Source organism: Littorina saxatilis, linkage group LG6, assembly GCF_037325665.1.
Source record: "Littorina saxatilis isolate snail1 linkage group LG6, US_GU_Lsax_2.0, whole genome shotgun sequence".
Taxonomy (NCBI): domain Eukaryota; kingdom Metazoa; phylum Mollusca; class Gastropoda; order Littorinimorpha; family Littorinidae; genus Littorina; species Littorina saxatilis.
The window spans coordinates 51,839,457-51,860,399 of record NC_090250.1 but is presented as its reverse complement, the minus strand read 5'-3'; the positions used below and the strand labels follow the sequence as shown (position 1 = coordinate 51,860,399).

The following is a 20,943-nucleotide window of genomic DNA, read 5'->3' as shown; positions in this document are numbered from 1 at the left end:
ATCATCGATGTAGCGTTTGCACAGTTCAGGCTGAGGTCCAGTGTAAGTGGAACGAATCTGGGATTCCAGGTGGCCCATGAATAGGCAAGCATAGGAAGGTCCCATTTTAGTGCCCATGGCGACACCACTTATCTGATGAAAGACTTGTCCATCAAACTCAAAAGTATTGAGCGTGAGGACAAGCTCCGCGAGACGGAGGAGGATGGGAGTCGGTGGGTCGCGAACAGAACGATTGTCCAGGAAGAACTGAAGTGCTTGAAGTCCGTCGGAATGAGGGATGGAGGTATACAGAGAACATACATCCATGGTGAACAGAAGGTTGGGATGAAAAGAAGGGTTGTTGTTGATTTCACCCAGAAGGTGAAGCGCATGAGTGGTGTCTTTGATGTATGAAGGCAGTGTCTGAACGATTGGTTGCAAGAGATGGTCGAGGTACTGAGACAGATGCTCAGTGGGGCAACTGCAAGCGGACACAATAGGTCTGCCTGGAGAGTCAGGTTTGTGTATCTTGGGCAAGAGATACAATTTGGGTTGTTGAACTTGAGACTTGTTCAAGTGTTTTGCAGTAGGAGGAAGCTTGTTTTGTGTGACAGCAGTTTTAATGGTCTGGGCAATGAGTTTTTTGTCTGACAGAAGTGTTGGTTCCGTTAGGGATTGATAAGCAGTAGTGTTGTGGAGCTGCCGATTGGCTTCTTGGATGTACATGCTGCGGTCCCAAACCACAACAGCCCCTCCTTTATCTGCTGGTTTTATGACGATGTCAGATCTTTGTTGTAAGGACTTGAGGGCGACAAATTCTGATTCAGAGAGGTTGCTTTGTTTGATGGGTTTGGGTTTAAGAGCTTTGATGTCTGCCTGACATTGTGAAATGTACAGTTCAACATGGGCAGACTTACCACATGGTGGAAGGTTGCGGCTGCCTGGTTGGAAGAGTTGAATGAAGATGTCCTGTGATGTAGGAGGTCTAGGGACTGAACCTAACACAGCCATCCATCTGAGAGTACGGAAAAAACGCTCACAGTCAAGGAGTGTTTTGTACTTGCTTGTGGTTTTGGTTAAAGGAACAAACTTGAGTCCTTTGGACAGGACTGAGCGTTCATCCTCTGATAAAGTAAGTGTATCTGGGATACAAACTACGCGCGGGTTGGGATCCACGTTAGCAGAGTGGACAGACGCAGACGATGAATGGGGGGATGAAGGCTGTTGGGCAGAGGCAGGTGTAGTGTCTTTGAGTGCACACAGTTTTTTAGTCTTAGTGTTTTTGCAGTTGTTGAAAGTCATCTGGTTGTGCGTGTGAACAATCTGTTTCACAACATGGACAGTGGGAGGAGGAAAGACAGTGACTAGTTGTCGCTGAAGGGTGCATAGTTTGACCGTAAGACCACGTAATTTACGATCAAGCGCTTTGATCTGAGCAGAGATAAGGTGTTGACTGGCAGCTGCGAGGCAGCGGTTAGTGTCATTCAGCAGTAACGAGTCTGAGCGATCAGCCGGAGAGTGAGTCAAACGAAATCCCTTGGGGATAAGTTTAGCTCGCTGACAGTCTCTCAGAAAAGTGAGATGACTGGAAGTAGTATCTCATCTATGCCATATCCTGTCTCAAATGCCCCAAAGTACTCTACATTGGTGAGACCGAAAGAACCCTCTCTACCCGCTTCACCGAACATCTGGCAGATGTTCGGCATCGCCGCTGTAGGTCTGTTGCCCAACATTTCAACAGCAGCAACCACACCTCCCTGGATGCACGTGTGAAAGGTGTCTGGCAAATGTACAGCACCTCCACAGACAGAAAACAAGTAGAGTCCGATTTTATATTATTCCTGGGCACATCCACACCTGACGGTTTGAATGCGAAAATGTGATGTACTTGTATTCCCCAACCTACTGTGGATTTACGGTACGTGTGTGTGTGTGTGTGTTTGTGTGTGAATGTGTGTGTGTGTGTGTGTGTGTGTGTATGTGTGCGTGTACGTGCGTACGTTTCCCCCCCCCTCCCCCCCCTCCTTTTTTTTTAATTTTTTAATTTTTTTTTATTTATTTATTTTTTTCTCCCCTCTTTCCCCCCCCCCCCCCCCTTTTATTAATGTGTATCACTTTTAGTCTAGTATGCCTGTGCCCATGACATCATCCAACCACTTCTCTCCCCTTTCATTCATTTCCGTTCCTAGAGTTCCTTCCCTTTTTTGCGTGTTTCCCCTCCATTTTCTTTCAAACCTTGTTCGTTCCGTGTTGCGTCTGCTTTTTGTTGTCTTTTGTGTTCTTGTTTTTCCTGATGAAGCTTCCATAAGCGAAAATTCGTACCGTCTTGTCCCGTTCTTGTATTGGTGAGTACAGTATTCCTTTGTTTTTTAACTTTGTTCATCTTACCACAGTCACTTCGTTGTTTAGATTTCGATTCGTAAACCCGACTGGATCTATTTGTCGTGCACCGTTTTTTGTTTCATGTAGTTTCATACCATTTTCTCGGTTAGGTACACTTTGGTTCTTCGTCTTTTTCATCTTTCTCTCTTTCTTTTTCTTCCTCAGCTTTTAATTTGTTTTTTGTTTTTCCATCATGCCATCCACCCTTGCTTCCCGAGTCTATTCTAGTATGACTCATTGCTTTTCGTTTCTCAGACCAGTACCTATCTTGTACCAACTTGCAACTTCTTATGGCAGGACGACAATAGGCAAAACAACTACTTCCAGTCATCTCACTTTTCTGAGAGACTGTCAGCGAGCTAAACTTATCCCCAAGGGATTTCGTTTGACTCACTCTCCGGCTGATCGCTCAGACTCGTTACTGCTGAATGACACTAACCGCTGCCTCGCAGCTGCCAGTCAACACCTTATCTCTGCTCAGATCAAAGCGCTTGATCGTAAATTACGTGGTCTTACGGTCAAACTATGCACCCTTCAGCGACAACTAGTCACTGTCTTTCCTCCTCCCACTGTCCATGTTGTGAAACAGATTGTTCACACGCACAACCAGATGACTTTCAACAACTGCAAAAACACTAAGACTAAAAAACTGTGTGCACTCAAAGACACTACACCTGCCTCTGCCCAACAGCCTTCATCCCCCCATTCATCGTCTGCGTCTGTCCACTCTGCTAACGTGGATCCCAACCCGCGCGTAGTTTGTATCCCAGATACACTTACTTTATCAGAGGATGAACGCTCAGTCCTGTCCAAAGGACTCAAGTTTGTTCCTTTAACCAAAACCACAAGCAAGTACAAAACACTCCTTGACTGTGAGCGTTTTTTCCGTACTCTCAGATGGATGGCTGTGTTAGGTTCAGTCCCTAGACCTCCTACATCACAGGACATCTTCATTCAACTCTTCCAACCAGGCAGCCGCAACCTTCCACCATGTGGTAAGTCTGCCCATGTTGAACTGTACATTTCACAATGTCAGGCAGACATCAAAGCTCTTAAACCCAAACCCATCAAACAAAGCAACCTCTCTGAATCAGAATTTGTCGCCCTCAAGTCCTTACAACAAAGATCTGACATCGTCATAAAACCAGCAGATAAAGGAGGGGCTGTTGTGGTTTGGGACCGCAGCATGTACATCCAAGAAGCCAATCGGCAGCTCCACAACACTACTGCTTATCAATCCCTAACGGAACCAACACTTCTGTCAGACAAAAAACTCATTGCCCAGACCATTAAAACTGCTGTCACACAAAACAAGCTTCCTCCTACTGCAAAACACTTGAACAAGTCTCAAGTTCAACAACCCAAATTGTATCTCTTGCCCAAGATACACAAACCTGACTCTCCAGGCAGACCTATTGTGTCCGCTTGCAGTTGCCCCACTGAGCATCTGTCTCAGTACCTCGACCATCTCTTGCAACCAATCGTTCAGACACTGCCTTCATACATCAAAGACACCACTCATGCGCTTCACCTTCTGGGTGAAATCAACAACAACCCTTCTTTTCATCCCAACCTTCTGTTCACCATGGATGTATGTTCTCTGTATACCTCCATCCCTCATTCCGACGGACTTCAAGCACTTCAGTTCTTCCTGGACAATCGTTCTGTTCGCGACCCACCGACTCCCATCCTCCTCCGTCTCGCGGAGCTTGTCCTCACGCTCAATACTTTTGAGTTTGATGGACAAGTCTTTCATCAGATAAGTGGTGTCGCCATGGGCACTAAAATGGGACCTTCCTATGCTTGCCTATTCATGGGCCACCTGGAATCCCAGATTCGTTCCACTTACACTGGACCTCAGCCTGAACTGTGCAAACGCTACATCGATGATTGCCTCGGTGCCACCTCTCTCTCGTTGTCTGACCTCACTGATTACATACACTTTGTCAGTAACTACCATCCCTCCATCAAATTCACCTTTGATATCTCTCCTTCCGCAGTCGCCTTTCTGGATTTGAACATTTCCCTGTCTGATAGCATTCTTTCCACCAGTGTTCATTACAAAGACACTGATGCTCACACCTACCTTACTTTCCATTCCTCTCACCCTTCTTCCACCATCCGGAGCATTCCATTTTCCCAGTTTCTCAGACTGCGCCGCATCTGTTCTGACACAAATGACTTTGAAGAAAAAGCAGCAGAAATGTCTGACTTCTTCCTTCAACGTGACTACCCATCCAGCCTCTTGAATGTGGCCTTACATAAAGTTCGCTGCATACCGAGACAAGTAGCTCTGCAGCCATCATCCACCTCAGACAGATCAGACAGACCTGTGGCAGTTTTGACCCACCATCCCCACAACCTACCTGTTCGCCACATTTTGAAAACCAATTGGTTCATCCTTAAGTCTAGCCCCTCTGTTGGTGAAACGTTCAGCCTGCCACCCTTGTTGGCCTCCCGACGGGACTGCAACCTTCGAGACTCCCTGGTTCGATCCTCTCTTCGTTCGCCAGTTCCCCTACAACCCGGCACACACGCATGCCAGAACCCTCGTTGCCACACCTGCCCCCACATTTGCCATTCTACCACTCTGACCGGCCCCCAAAAAGATTTCAACATTAAACGCACGTTCTCTTGCACCAGCCGCAATCTCATCTATGCCATATCCTGTCTCAAATGCCCCAAAGTACTCTACATTGGTGAGACCGAAAGAACCCTCTCTACCCGCTTCACCGAACATCTGGCAGATGTTCGGCATCGCCGCTGTAGGTCTGTTGCCCAACATTTCAACAGCAGCAACCACACCTCCCTGGATGCACGTGTGAAAGGTGTCTGGCAAATGTACAGCACCTCCACAGACAGAAAACAAGTAGAGTCCGATTTTATATTATTCCTGGGCACATCCACACCTGACGGTTTGAATGCGAAAATGTGATGTACTTGTATTCCCCAACCTACTGTGGATTTACGGTACGTGTGTGTGTGTGTGTGTTTGTGTGTGAATGTGTGTGTGTGTGTGTGTGTGTGTGTATGTGTGCGTGTGCGTGCGTACGTTTCCCCCCCCCTCCCCCCCCTCCTTTTTTTTTTATTTTTTAATTTTTTTTTATTTATTTATTTTTTTCTCCCCTCTTTCCCCCCCCCCCTTTTATTAATGTGTATCACTTTTAGTCTAGTATGCCTGTGCCCATGACATCATCCAACCACTTCTCTCCCCTTTCATTCATTTCCGTTCCTAGAGTTCCTTCCCTTTTTTGCGTGTTTCCCCTCCATTTTCTTTCAAACCTTGTTCGTTCCGTGTTGCGTCTGCTTTTTGTTGTCTTTTGTGTTCTTGTTTTTCCTGATGAAGCTTCCATAAGCGAAAATTCGTACCGTCTTGTCCCGTTCTTGTATTGGTGAGTACAGTATTCCTTTGTTTTTTAACTTTATAGAAAATTATAGTAACACGCTGATCCCGTGTAAAGATAAGAAAATACGACTGTTCTGCTCCAAAAGTGCTAGTTCATGCAGGTGTCACACACCCCACGTCGTCACTACTCGAGTATAATCACAGATAGCAAAAATAACAACGGTGGTCAACGGGGTGCAAAGACATGGTGCACTTAGCTTTCTTTGGCCACTGGGTGGACGGCCTGTAATTAGTCTTTTTAGCCTCCACAACTGCTCCGTCGAATGAAGTGCTGGTTAGCGTGGTGACGAAGCAGGGAACTGTGGAGGCATCAGGCGCCGCACCCAGTCGCTGGTTAGCCGGTTCGCTGGTTAGCTGGTTAGCCGGTTCGCTGGTTAGCCGGTGTGCTGGTTAGCGTGGTCCCCCAGAAGGCAGCCGAATAGAAGTTAGGAAAAGGCTGCAAACAGAAAGCATCGGTGCACTAAACATGTCAGCTACCCCTCACCCTCCACCTTTAAACATGTCATCTTTACATATCTCATCGAGCACGTGGGCCTGCACAAAATGGACTTTTCACAACAACAAAACAGCCATTTTTCGTCCTTCTCTCCCTACCTGCAAAAACCATATACAGGTTAGTATTTTAGCGTCACAGAGAGCAAATTATGCGCTAACCTGGAAAGAACAACAGAGTATTTCATTCCACAAACACAGACTCGTCAACAGCGTTAAATAATGATTTATTACCTCAAACAGCCTATGAATGTAGCACTCTCATGGAAGCAAAACCCGCTTCCTCCCTGGAATGGCCTCTGTTCGTCAACAGTGACAACAACATCCAGAAACCCCTTGTCGAATACTTATGCGAAGACCATCGCACGACGAAGGAAAGATTTGACGACTCGTCCTCAGCAAAACATGTGGCAGTGAGAAGGTGATAACTCGCTGAAGTTCCCCTAGAGTGCCGAATATTTTATTCGGTGAAATCCATCATACTCTAGAAACCGTCGTATTCGATCCTTCTTCTTCTGCCGCTGAGTGTCAAGTGCGCCGTCCTTGTGTCTCTCACAGACCACCAAGACAATAACACGTGACTGACCTTGTCACATATCAAGTTCAGCTATCCACAATTCTGCCTCGCAAAGCAGAATTAACCCCGAAAAATCCGTGCGTCACAAAATCCGTGCTCTGCGCTGTCAGCAAAACTCTGCCGTATAGCCCCGACTCACGCACAGGCGCTTTCAGTCGCAATTGACCAAGAGAAGGCACCCCACTGAGTGACACTTTCTTGGTCTGTGTCACTAGATCGTGACAAAGCCGACATCTTCATTTTCTTCCAAGGGAGAAATCGTTGGTCATAAAGTCTTGCAGGACCCAAACATACTTCTGCACGCTTTTTTTTCTTTCGATATTCAGTTGCTTCGCAAAAATGAAATGTCATTGGTTTTCTCAACTTGTCAAGTCAGTCAAAACGACCACAGAACACAGAACTGGTAAATGACACTGATTGAAATGCGAAAGATATTTGATGACGAAAGTATAAATGACGTCATCTGGTCACACCTATGTCGAGAACTAAGCGTCGCTCAGAACCAGCGCCCTTCCATTATCATATTATATACCACTGTGAAGCCTGGCCAGACATGAAATGGTCAACCAAATCGTTTACCCGAGAAGGCCTGCACCTTTAATCATCTAATACTTTAAATGTGAAACGTTTTTCAAACCATAAGCCAGGAGAGCCTGATGCCATGGGGCCAACTGAATTTCCTGCGGACCCATCCACATGGAGAACTGCTTCCCTCCCGTCGGGATCTGCTGCGTCCTTTACGGAAGGGGGACAAACTGCCGGTAAGGCAGTGCGGCTGGGTCGGTGGGTGGTGGGTGTCGAAGGGATTGGAGGGGGGGGGGGGGGGGGTTGGTGGTGGGTGGTTGTGGCCCAGGGGAGCATTTTGTCGATTTTACATTTAGTCAACATAGATGGGGGAATCGAGATGAGGGTCATGGTGTATGTATACATGTATGTATGTATGTATGTATGTACTAGATGAATACCCGCATCGCCGGGTACGGCTTCGCCGGGAAGAAGTAGAGCCGAATACCCGGCTGCGCCGGGGACGCCGCACCGCACGAAGGAAGGGAGATAAACGCGCAAAACACTGGAAAAGATAAGGAAGACCTTCTAAAAATAGTATAACGGGAATATGGATTGAGTGTTGTCGACAGTGACCTTCTAAAAATAGAAACGGGAATATGGATTGACGCCACACGAAGGAAGGGAGATAAACGCAAAACACTGGAGAAGATAAGGAAGAGTTAGTGGGAATGGATCTGGGAAGATGAACAGAAAAACCAAAATCGGTTCAGCGCGGCGCGCTGAGAGCACGTGTTGAAATATCTCATCGACCAGGTTGTGTCCGGGGTGTACCTGAATATGGCCACCAAATTTGAAACAGATCCATCGAGAACCTTGGGCGTGCATCGCGAACACACAGACACACAGACACAGACACAGACACAGACACACACACACAGACACAAGTCGTATATATATATAGATGTATGTATGTGTGTATGTATGTATGTATGTATGTATGTAGGCTATGTCTGTGTGTGTGTACAGCGATTCAGAGGAAACTACCGGACCGACCTTTATGAAACTTCACATGAGAGTACCTGAGTATGAAATCCCCACACACGTTTTTCATTTTTTTTTTAATAAATGTCTTCGATGACGTCATATCCGGCTTTTTGTGAAAAATGAGGCGGCATTGTCACGCTCTCATTTTCCAAACAATTTTGTTGAAATTTTGGTCAATCATTTTTCGACGAAGGCCGGACTTTTGTATTGCATTGCAGCTCGGAAGTTTAAAGATTAATTAATTAGTTTGCTCATTAAAGTTGTCATTTAAATCGATTTTTCGCAAACAGATTTAAAATTGATTGCATCGTATTCTTCATCAAATTTTGAATCTAAAAATATGTACATATGTCATGTTTACTCTTAAAATGTGATCATAGTTAACAAAAATAGGTTGATTAGTATTTCGATTAAAATTTAAGAAATCGATGTAAAAAGGATTTCATCTTATTCTTTATTTGTTACTGATTTTAAAAAGCCTGTTGTATTCAAAACAAGCTCTAAAATGTAAAAAGAATACAGAAAATCGCGCGCTCCTGCTGAGCGCAATACGCTACCGCGCTATACTGGCTCGTCAATTTCACTTCGTTTTGCACTTGAAAACTGAGCGATATCCTTGTCGCGGGGATTGACGAAGCTGTATTGTCGTGGTGAGAAAATGCAGTGCGTTCAGTTTCATTCCGTGAGTTCGACAGCTTGACTAAGTGTAGTAATTTTGCCTTACGCGACTTGTTCTGTATTCATTTTAGTCTGACATATGACTTTGTTTCTATTCATTGGCTAACCCGACTGATCAGTGAGTCAAAAAATGCCATCAGTAAAAATGCTAGTATTTTCTACCTCTGTTAAGCGAACTACGGTATGTAAATTAACTTCAGATGATCGATAATCAGTTCACAATGTAGGACACATTGTCTGACTGTTGCGCTCTTTCGGAAATGTATTCGAAATTGGGGGATTGACTCAACATTACACATTTATGAGGTTTGACACTTTCATATTGAAACCTCGGCCAACAGGAGATTTTACTGAAGAAGCTTGAGCCAAACCCACCAGGCAAAGATGCAAAAAGACCGGCCCTCAACCCACGATCAGTGCCCCACATGGCCAGAAAACGCCTGCAATACATCTGCTCGGGCAGGCCCATCAGCGGGAAGAATCTGGACGGTCGCGTGTGGACTCAGGAGGATGAGGGCGAGTACCAGATCTTCAACCAGCTAATCCACAACATGCGTCGCCGCCGCTCCGGCATTGTCAGTATATGCAGTCTGGGCACACACACACATACACACACACACACACACACAAACACACACAAACACATATACACACACACACACACACACAAACACACACACACACACGCGCGCGCTCATGGAAAACACTCAATGTTTGGATACGCACCACTGACCAAGTTTAGCTCCAACCGATTAGCTCCATTGGAAGTAATGTTTCTTACCGTAATGTTGCTTAAAGGCTGACATAGTCCCATTTAATTAGTTTAATTACTTCCAGGGCTTTTCCCATCGTCGCGGGGATGTATAAATTAAGCTTCCTGCAAAGTTTTAGGTTTGAAGTCCTTACCTATTACGAGAAATAATTAATTCTTTATTGCATTGTTTAGCAACAGTTCTCCAGGACTTGGGCTATTTTTAGACCGTTGACGTCACTTCGTGACGTTTTGTAAACCAAAGATGGCGTTTGAGACTGTTCTGTTTACATTCGACACTATCAACACCACTTTGCAATTCTGAAATAATTTTTTTTGTTTTCGAAAGCTGCAGCCAATCGTTATTATATCCCCTTAGGTACAGTTTAATAACATTATTGGCACATGTAAACAATATGAATTAATTAATGAACGCTACGAATATGGCAGCATTTAACGCGAACTTTGATTGTTATTGCTGATCTAACAGTTTGGTAAAGTGGAGAGGTGGCTTTTCAGATCCGACACCGATGGAAAAGAGCTGCCAGGCTGTTAACGTGCATCAGAAAATTCTGCAGAATGATTGCCCTGATGTGAGTAGCCTTTGTAACAACGTTCGCTTAAAGATGCAGTGCGGGGGTCACAGGGGTCACAACATTGCTGAAGCAACGGTTTGTGTTTTTGTCGCAGATTGCGATATAAACAGTCAAAAGCTTAACACAACTATCTGACATATGCCTAAACATACCTGAAGTGTTGCTAGCCAACCAAAACTATATGCGGGTTGTCAGTTCGCATCTCCCGCCAAAATGTCATTAACATTTCCCGTGATTACGTCTGAAGGCTGTGTGCAGTATGCCAAAACGGACCCACATGCCATCTTTTACAATTTTCTTACGTAATCAAACAAAATATCTTGACGTAAAGTACCCAAAATAGAAAGAATTCTCCCACTCGCCGAGACGAAAAACGTCCATGTAGAACTGTTGACGTAATTAGTTCACGTGCGGGACCTGATGTGAGCCTTGTCAAGGGTGACTCGTTCCTACCTGGTGCCAGACCAAAATTAATTCGTACATAATGTGTAGTTTGTGTTATTTGCATGTAAGTCAATGAACCTTGGTATTTTTTTTCGAACGGACAGCTGCCTGAGGCATGGCTGAAAGCCCTGGGGGCTGCGTGCTCATGCACGTGACAAGTTCACTAACATAAATGATGACGTAGGTATATAGTTCGAGTTTGGAGACTTTAATCCGCATTAAAAACTGCATTTTGGGTACAGATTATCGTGGACTATTGTGTTTAAACTCGACTCCAAATTTGGAGAGACGCGCGCCCAGCAGTCCGAGACACAGAGATGCGGGCCCAGCAGTCTGAGACACAGAGACTTCTTCTTCTTCTTCTTCTCGATCGCTCAGACAGGGACTCCGGAACTTCTGATGAAGTCTGCAGTACAGCGAAGACTCTGCAGGGTGCCGAAGATCTTCTCCTGAACTGGTGTGTCAGCAGACCATGTTTCTGCTCGTAGTTTCTGGTGGATTGGACAGTGTTGGAGGAGGTGTTCCACTGTCATGTCTGCGATGCCACAGTGGCATACAGGCGTGTCCCCAATGTGGAATTTTGAGAACATGTGGTGCCTGAGTCTGCAGTGGCCGGTTCTCAGGCGCACAATGATGACCTGGTCTTTTCTGGAGAGTTGATAGTAACTGTCTCTAGGGTTGTAGTGAGGGTGTTGTTGCAGCCACTTTTTCCGTTGCTTCTCTTTTACAATGGTTTTTTCCTCACCAAATGTAACTTGCTGGTTCTCTTGTGGTAGCTTCCCTCCTTCTTTCGCCAGCCTGTCAGCTTCCTCATTCCCTTGTATGTTGCAGTGTGATGGTATCCATTGGATAACTGTTTTCTCTGTGGATTGCAGAGACTGACGAGAAAAGCCCATAGCCGGACAGGCTGACCACCCTCACACTGTCACTCCCAGCCACACCCGACGCTGCACCAACAGCGAGAACGCAAAGCCATGGTGTCTCCTGAGACTAACGGGGGCTTACTAGACTTGTTCTGTTAGTATCAATGTTGCAGTCACTTGCAGAGACATTTTTGTCACTGCCGAACAAAAAAGTTCCCGTCCTCCCGGAAATGAGTTTCAAAGTCAAGCAAGTGGTGGCTGCCAGAATGCGAAAGTGATCGGTACATTAAAGGCAAAATCCGTCCAGCTCACTATCTCAGATCCATCAATGTTGCTTTTACATGTAACAAAAAACATTCGAAGAAAAAACACACGATAGCCTGGCTGCTTCCTGTTTAGAGTGTGGGCTTCTTTGATGAAACATTTTACCGATGGACACAAGTGGATAAAAGAAATGAATTCATGACACTGTTGTCTTGTTAAGCCCCACCGTGCACAGAGACCACACACGTAGTTTATTTTGGGTATGAGTCCAAGTAGGTAGTTGATGGTCTTATCCCATGTAGAATGGTGGACAGATCTGAGATGGTGAGTGGAGTGGTTGACACGGGAAGGCCAGTGCCATGAACGTGTCTGTCCTTGGTCGTCTGGTGTGCAGGTCCAGGGAGAAAATGGCCGACCTGATGACCTTCACGGACATCGGTGACATGGCCTCGGAGGGAAGCACATCAGGCGAATACACTATGATGGACGTGGGTTACACCAGCAAGAAGTTGGACGGTGGGGTACGGACTCTAGCACTTTGAGACTACCTTGCGAAGATAGCTGCCAGGCGCTGTGAAATGGGGTGCACAGACATATGACGGACACTAGCACTTTGAGACTACCTTGCGAAGTTAGCTGCTAGGCGCCGTGAAATGGGGTGCACAGACATATGACGGACTCTAGCACTTTGAGACTACCTTGCGAAGATAGCTGCCAGGCGCTGTGAAATGGGGTGCACAGACATATGACGGACGGTGGCAGCAAAGGGAAGGGACAGGGTGGGGTTTGAACGGTAGTAGTTCGGGAGATTAGGAGAATGAACCCGAATGTTTACCTACAGAGAGGAACGGATAAAGGTTTTATGCCAAGTCTGCTCTTCCAACCTGTCCTTTTAACGTGAACAGAGATTAATCGTAAACGTAAGCAAAAGATTACACACACACACACACACACACACACACACACACACACACACACACACACACACACACACATACATACACACACACGCATGCACGCACCCACGTACGCACGCAAGCACGTAGCACGCAGGCGAATCATTAATGTATGTCACGTTTTAATGGTCAAATGAATGACCTAAAACACTTAGCTGCTCTGTAAAAAGTCTTAGTCTGTACAGGCATTAACACTCCACGTTGTCACAACTCAAAGTTCGTCATAAAGGGTTAGAAAGATGACAAGGTGGGGGGCGTTTACGCATGGGTGCACTCAACTCTCGGTGTAGCTAGGGTCCATTCGATGGAACGCAGTGGAGCATACAGGTGAAAGTTGGAGCAACACCAGTAACAGCCGTAGAACAGCAACCGTACAGCAAAGGACAGCAACAGTGTAGCCCGTCTTCAACAGCAAACAGGTAGCAGCCAGGTAGCAAACGTACAGCAACACCTCCAGCAACAAGAGCAATTGGTGCAGTGACCATGCCAACAATTCCCCCTTTTACCACCTTTAAACACATCTAACTTCCCCCTTCAGCGAGCACGTGGTACCTGCAAGGATAGACTTTTAATAAAAACTCAAGACATTTTCTCAGCCTCTCCATATCTGCAAAAACCATATACAGATTACAATTTAGCGTTATAATGAGGAAGTTATACGCTATCATGGAGAAACAAAACACAGAGTTTACATTTCACAAACATTGACCGGTCACCAACGTAAAGTAACGTCTAAATACCTCAATAGCTCGTAAAACGTAGCTCTCCCAAGCAAACCGCTTGAATATTTGGCTCCCGCTCGTCAGCGAAAGTATGTAGCCAAATCCCTCACGTCCTAAGCCTTCTGCGTTCTGCACTGACGCCAGAAGCCCGTTGGTCGACCTAAACCAGTCTTGCAACGCGTTGGAATCCTCCGAATCTTAGTCACGGAAACAAACCAGACCTCCGTCTGCAATAGCATGTAGAAAAAGAAAGAAAGCCGGGGAAAAAAACAAACATTTTGATCTCCCTGACCAATCAGCAATCGCTTCCCCAAACCAAGCGATCTTCCTGACCAATCACTGGTCGCCTACCAAACACACCTACAGCATGCTTGGAACACGTGATCTAAACGGTGAGCGAAATCACCCGATACCCTCACGGTTTCCACGTGAATTACGTGAAGGTCTGCCACAACTTTTTCCCCCAATGCTGTGGCCAGCACAGGCGCATTACGTTGCAATTTGAGAAAGGCGCTCAACAAAGTTACTTTCTCAAACGTGTCACTGAAACTGTGACAATGTAAATACAAAATAAAAGAGGTACTAATACAGGCCATTGAAACAAGCCATGTTTTACTAATGCAGTTGAGGAATTCTTGCAGTTTATAGTGACATAATGTGTCCGTTCAGCAAGATTCACTTTATAGAAGTTACGGACCGAATCGTTTCGCCGATAATAATGTATTTTCTTTAACATTATGGAATGAGAGAGTCAAGAGAGAAAAGACAGACAGACAGACTCAGACAGACAGACAGACAGACAGAGAGAGAAAAGTGTGTTTTGGGGCTTATCTGAGTACTCAGGAGAGTCTTAGTAATGAGCAGTGTTAAGATATCAAATGGCATACACTCACAGGATTTGACGACCTCAATAACATTCTTGAAGTCTAATTGACCCTTGTCAAATTTCATGTCACAGGAAGGTCAAGTTCTGGTAAAAAAAAGTTGTATTCTAACTTAAGCTATTATAGAGCTAGATCTTCGAAACGTCACACGCTGCCAAGGTTTTATGACCTCCAGACATGACCAAAATCTGGTTGATCCTGTTCAAACTTCTAGGTCGAGTTCAGGTCAAGCGTTCAAGTCAATTAGTAGGAAATTATTATGTTCTTGAATGTAAATGGAGCTAGAGCTGCAGATCATTTTCGATGCATGTTATTTATGATGAGTGCCGTGGTTGTAGCGTTTGATTGTCTTGTTAATTACAGCTAATGAATGAGATGCTTCGTATTCGTGTGTGCAGCTTGGCCTGAGCACAAAAGTACGAGTTAAGATGACACATCCGCCGGAGACCCGCACGAAAGATGAAGTTACCCTGGTGTGTCATTCCAACACAAGTATTCGTCTGTTGTCTTAATCATTTCATTCCCATGTTGACCTTTGTGTAACTCGTAAACTCAGAAAGACAGGCAGACAGACCGGTAGGTAGGTAGGTAGGTAGGTAGGTAGGTAGGTAGAGAGAGAGAGACGTACAGACAGAAACACAGACACATACATAGATGGTAGAGATAGCGAAAGTGGACAAGAAGAAAAATTGACTTATAAGCAGGCAGATCATTGATAGCTAGCTAGCTGTGGCGAATTCTGCGGCTTTAAAACAGTCACTTTCTTGCGAAGCATCCTTCTGTTAGCCGAGCCATGGCTCAGCACAGCGTGCAATAATTATTAACATGCAATCAGTGCAGCGTGATTTCGTGAAATAGTGCTGTCCACAAGCAGCGGACAGCGACATTCTGGATTTGCATTAAAAATACTGACTTTTAGTCAAATCCTTCAACAAGATAATGAGGACGAGAAGTGCGAAACGTTCTGAAAAAAATGGAATGTTTGAACTGTAAAGTTGCTAAGTCTAATGTTTCTTGCACTAACGACCGTTTTAGAGCCTCGATGACGTCAATTGTCATTCATACAGAAACCAGAATGAAGGTTGTATGTAACGTGATATATGCGTCATCGAATGCTCTGTTTAGGTTTAGGAAAGAGATTCTTGTGTGGTACAATTTTGTGTTTAGCAGGTACCAAAGTAAACCGAAAAGCGCAAAAAATAGTTCAACGGTGCAGAAAGGTCATACAAGACATGTTGCACTCAAAATTCGCTTGCAGTAGAATAACAAAAGTATCTGTTGTTGTCGTGTAAGTCAAATCAGTCGCTGTCAACAGATGAGTGCGTGAGCGCACTATAACGTCAAGATCTCTTGGTCTCTGTGACAGATTCTGTGTGAGCTTCAATCCTACCCGACGTTCTGCACCTACCCGATGGCTGTCCAGAAGTTGATCGCCAAGTGTGGAATGTACATGCCGTAAGTACGCTCAGCTCCTTCTTATTTTGCGAATAAATCAAGCCTACCCACACTTACGTTGCATTAGAAATTGTTCACGAAATCTATCGTCGTTCTGGTTGTTGACGTTTCCGTCGTCGTTGTGGTCATACTTGTTATCAGACGGCTTCATTATAGTCACCCTCTGATGATGATGTCCCTTCTACATGTCGGTATCTCAGTAACAACAGGGCAATCCTGCTAGTAAAGATATACAACTTAAGGCCAAAAAAAAAAAATTGTCTGTTTCTGGTCACCCGACCGACCCTAAATTTCGGCGCCGACCCTAAACTTTTTTTTTCCAAACTCCAAAATTTTGGTTTTTTTGGTGGTGGTAGAGGACAGGGTAAGAAAATGAACAACAAAAACGTGTGAAAACGAAAGTCCGCTGACGATTTGTAAATGTGTTGAGTGTCTTGTCTCTATGTATAGTGAATCCAGTCTCTTTGCGCGATTTTTAAAGTTAGTTTTATTGGTCTACATTTGGGGGTAAAAAAAAAAAAAAAAAAAAAAAAAAAAAAAAATCCCGACCTACCGACCCTATTTTTTTTAGCCATGTTACCAGAAACAGACAATTTTTTTTTTTTTGCCTAACAAGCCGTGTAAAGCAATATTACTACATTTAGTCAACCCGTCGAACTCACTGAGTGAAATTAACGCACTGCATTTTGTTCTGCCAAGACAATATAACTTTTTTCGATACCCCGAGCCAAGAAAGCTCTGCCACTTTCACGAAAAAAGGTTCAAAAAGTGACAAACCAGTATAGCGCAGTAGTGTATGGCTGGCTGGCAGGTCGCTTAAAGTGACAAGACAGTATAGCGCAGTAGAGTATAGCGCTTCAACGAAAAGCGCGCTTTTCTCTATTCTTTTTAACTTTCTGAGCTTGTTTTTAATCCAAACATAACATATCTGTATGTTTGTGGAATCAGGAAATGAAAAAGAATAAAATAAAATCATTTTTGGGTCGATTATTACAATTTTAATTTTGATTACGATTTTCAGATTTGTAATGACCAAACTCATTAATAATGTTTTAAGTTTCCAAGGTGAAATGCAATCCCATAGTCCGGGCTTCGTCGAAGATTGCTTGACCAAAATGTCAATCATGATCGAAAAATGAGGGTGTGACAGTGCCGCCTCAATTTTCACAAAAAGCCGGATATAACGTCATCAAAGACATTTATGAAAGATATTTTAAAAATCTGGGGATATAATTTTCAGTACACACACGCACGCGCGCGCACACACACACACACACACCCACCTGCACCACCACCCTCGTCTCGATTCCCCGTCTATGTTAAAACATTTAGTCAAACATTCATAAAAACAAACAAAAAAACTAATTATAACAATCGAAATTATCATGAAGATAATTGTGCAAGTGAAAGTAACTGATTTAGATGCATCAAGCAATCTGTAATAATGTACTGGCAGTTAAGGCGTAAGGGTCACCCAGATTGTCGGACCAAAACTGTTATTTTTTTATTCAGTCACTTGCAATCAATGAATTGGCTTGATGTTTGGTAGTTTTCTTCAAAAATCATTATATTTTCAGAAAACATCAAGTTTGAATGTCTAAATTAAATAGAACAACTGAAAGAATTATTTAGTTCGTAACAAAACGGGCAAAATAAACCTGCAAAAATGCTAATTTTAGCATTTTTCAATGCACTCTTGGAAAAAAAGTATGTGATATGATTATGATATATCACACAATCAAACAAATTATATTTTTTTGATTATCAGCTTTATTTTAGAACACAATATAGCCAGTCAAGTGAACATTTGATGTGCAAAGTTTCAATGGAATAGGTGAATACTTAAACAAGTTGATCATGCAGACAGTGTAGCTGCCTGTGATTTCGCGCGAACTTTCACCACATAAAACAGCAAAAAGTTCAACATCTATCAGTCTATGTCCTTTATGGGGGGGGGGGGGGGGTCATCAAGAGATTAGAATCAAAACTATCTTCACTTGAGCTACTGTCTGATTCATCATCTGTGTCAGACTGTTCTGAGCAGTTTTTGGAATCAAATTCATCATCAGAACCGATAATTTCATTCAACAGAGGCCTTGATTAAAGGGATTTTTAATTCCCACCAACCTACTTTGACCACTTATTGCAAGAAAACTATGTATGCTAGAGACAAAATGTAAACTGCACATGAAAATAGAGATATTGTTCTAGCTTTTGGCAACATCATAATTTAGTATATCTGAAAAACGATTTTTTTCCAAATTCTGGGTGATCCTTACGCCTTAACCTTACATCTTTTGCTTTAAATGTTTTTTGAAGTACGACTTTCCTTTCATAAAATTGTAAGTCTCATTCGAATATCATTGTACGTTGGGAGTAGAGTGCAGCACGTGTGATTTGACTGTGCAGGGTGGAAAAAAGGAGGGTGATCATTCGCCAGGGACACGAGGCTCACTTCTGGTACTTCTGCATTTCTGGACAAGGTTCGTGTCTTCATGCCACGTGTTTGTTTACCAAAATCAGCGCTGAAACTCCACAAAAAGAGGCACTGGCCTTTGGCTTGTACTTCTCATAATTTACTAGCCAGAGAGCAAACTTTAGTATTTTTACTCGCCAAACCAACCATTTGTTTCTGCAATTTTACTCGCATTTGGCGAGTAGATTAACATTTCTACTCGCCATTTACATGTTTCTACTCGCCATGGCGAGTAAAATACTCGCCACTTTCAGGCCTGAAAGTAACAGTGGATGCAAAGGCTGGCTTCTAGGCCCCAATGGAAAGGAACAGAAAGTGCCTTTTACGGAGCGTGTACGTGTACGCGCTAGTGTAAGTGTACATGTACGTGTTGCATCATCAAATGTCACTTTTACAACACATTGTCCAAGTTCTACATGTTGTGCTAGCCAACACGACGTGTAAAATGGATTATAGAGAGCGAAGCCAACACGACGTGTAAAATGGGTTATAGAGAGCGAAGCCAACACGACGTGTAAAATGGATTATAGAGAGCGAAGCCAACACGACGTGTAATTATTAGTGAGCGAAGCCAACACGACGTGTAAAATGGATTATAGAGAGCGAAGCCAACATGACGTATAAAATGGATTTTAGAGAGCAAAGCCAACACGACGTGCAATATGGATTATAGAGAGCGACTAGATGATTACCCGCTTCGCCGGGAACCGGCTTCGCCGGGAAGAAGTAGAGCCGAATACCAGGCTGCGCCTGGGACCCGGCTTTGCCGGGTGTACGCCGGCTTCGCCGGCGCACGAAGGAAAGGAGATAAACGCGCAAAACACTGGAGACCTTCTAAAAATAGTAACGTGCAGTGACCTTCTAAAAATAGTAACGTAGTAACGGGAATATGGATTGACGCCACACGGAGGAAGGGAGATGATCGCGGCTGAAAACACTGAAGAAGATAAAGAAGAGTTACTGGTAGTGGATCAAGACCAAAAAAACCAAAATCGGTTCAGCGCGCACAGCGCTGCGCGCTGAGAGCACGTGTTGAAATATCTCATCGATGAGGTTGTGTCCGGGGTGTAGCTGAATACGGTGTCCAAATTTGAAAAAGATCCACCAAGAACTTTGGCTGTGCATCGCGAACAGACATACAGACAGACAGACAGACACTAGTCGTATATATATATACTAGATGATTACCCGCTTCGCCGGGTACCGGCTTCGCCGGGAAGAAGTAGAGCCGAATACCAGGCTGCGCCTGGGACCTGGCTTTGCCGGGTGTACGCCGGCTTTGCCGGCGCACGAAGGAAAGGAGATAAAGGCGCAAAACACTGGAGACCTTCTAAAAGAGAGCGAAGCCAACAGGACGTCACGTGTAATATGGATTATAGAGAGCGAAGCCAACACGAAGTGTAAGGCCAAAAAAAAAAATAGGTGTGGTTACGGTAACATAGCCCAAAAAAATAGAGTAGGTAGGTAGGCAATCACTTTTTTTTTTTAAACTTTTTTTTCTAATGTATACAAATTAAACCTACTTGACAGGGAAATAAGTGTGCGACACGGGCGCTTTCGCTTTCATTGCGTTTTTTGCACTCGTTTTTTTTTTTTTTTTTTTTTTTGACAAATGTAATAAAAAGTTATAGGATCGGCCCCTAAAAATAGGGTAGGTCGGGTTACCGTAACCACACCTATTTGTTTTTTTAGGCCTAATATGGATTATAGAGAGCGACCGTGTTGAAGACGGATGCGTTTATTTCTACATTTTCTCCGTATGTACGATTTCAGCAGAGTAAACTACCATGAAAAGGAATACGGTTAGAAATACTGGAATTGTATGTGCTGTTTCCGGGAACCGAGTGTGTGTGGATTTGTGCGCACACGTTTTAGTCAAAGACAATCTTGCAATTTTCCAAATTATGACAAAAATCATGTCACGCCACGGTACTGTCAAGCACATAAAACACAACATTGTGAAGCATTAGATTGAGCATGGACGTGTGTGTGTGTGTGTGTGTGTGTGTGTGTGTGTGTGTGTGTGTGTGTGTGTGTGTGTGTGTGTGTAGATGTGTGTGTGTGTGCGTGCGTGTGTGTGTGTGCGTGTGTGTGTGTGTATGTGTGTGTGTGTGTGTGTGTGTGTGTGCGTGTGTGCGTGTGTGTGTGTGTGTAGATGTGTGTGTGTGTGCGTGCGTGTGTGTGTGCGTGTGTGTGTGTGTGTGTGTGTGTGTGATAAAATAAGACAGTTCAGTGCTCAGTGGCGATCGTGTCCGAGATAAAATAAGACCTTTCAGTGCTGTGTCGATTGTGTCCGTCTGTCCGAGACTATAGAGCTAATAAAACACAAGACTTTTTAGCGCAAAAATACATGGACTATCGGGCATTTGCCTGATCTTCATCGGTCATCAAAACGGGTTTATCCGGCGAATCTCCATTTTGCATTGTGTCCTTATAACGTCCAATATCTTTAGTGTTGTGACATAAG

At 44.2% G+C, this 20,943-nt stretch overlaps 1 protein-coding gene across 1 annotated transcript in view; it reads left to right on the top strand.

Annotated features, from left to right (window-relative positions):
• The window catches only part of LOC138968046 (uncharacterized), an 82,381-nt gene that overhangs the window by 39,894 nt on the left and 21,544 nt on the right, over positions 1 to 20,943 (top strand). Inside the window, exons 6-12 of the mRNA XM_070340609.1 lie at positions 7,480 to 7,597; positions 9,407 to 9,640; positions 10,336 to 10,409; positions 12,378 to 12,504; positions 14,944 to 15,018; positions 15,912 to 16,000; positions 18,410 to 18,483. Of these exons, the coding sequence (XP_070196710.1) occupies positions 7,480 to 7,597; positions 9,407 to 9,640; positions 10,336 to 10,409; positions 12,378 to 12,504; positions 14,944 to 15,018; positions 15,912 to 16,000; positions 18,410 to 18,483 (791 nt within the window). The remainder of the gene's footprint in view (positions 1 to 7,479; positions 7,598 to 9,406; positions 9,641 to 10,335; positions 10,410 to 12,377; positions 12,505 to 14,943; positions 15,019 to 15,911; positions 16,001 to 18,409; positions 18,484 to 20,943) is intronic.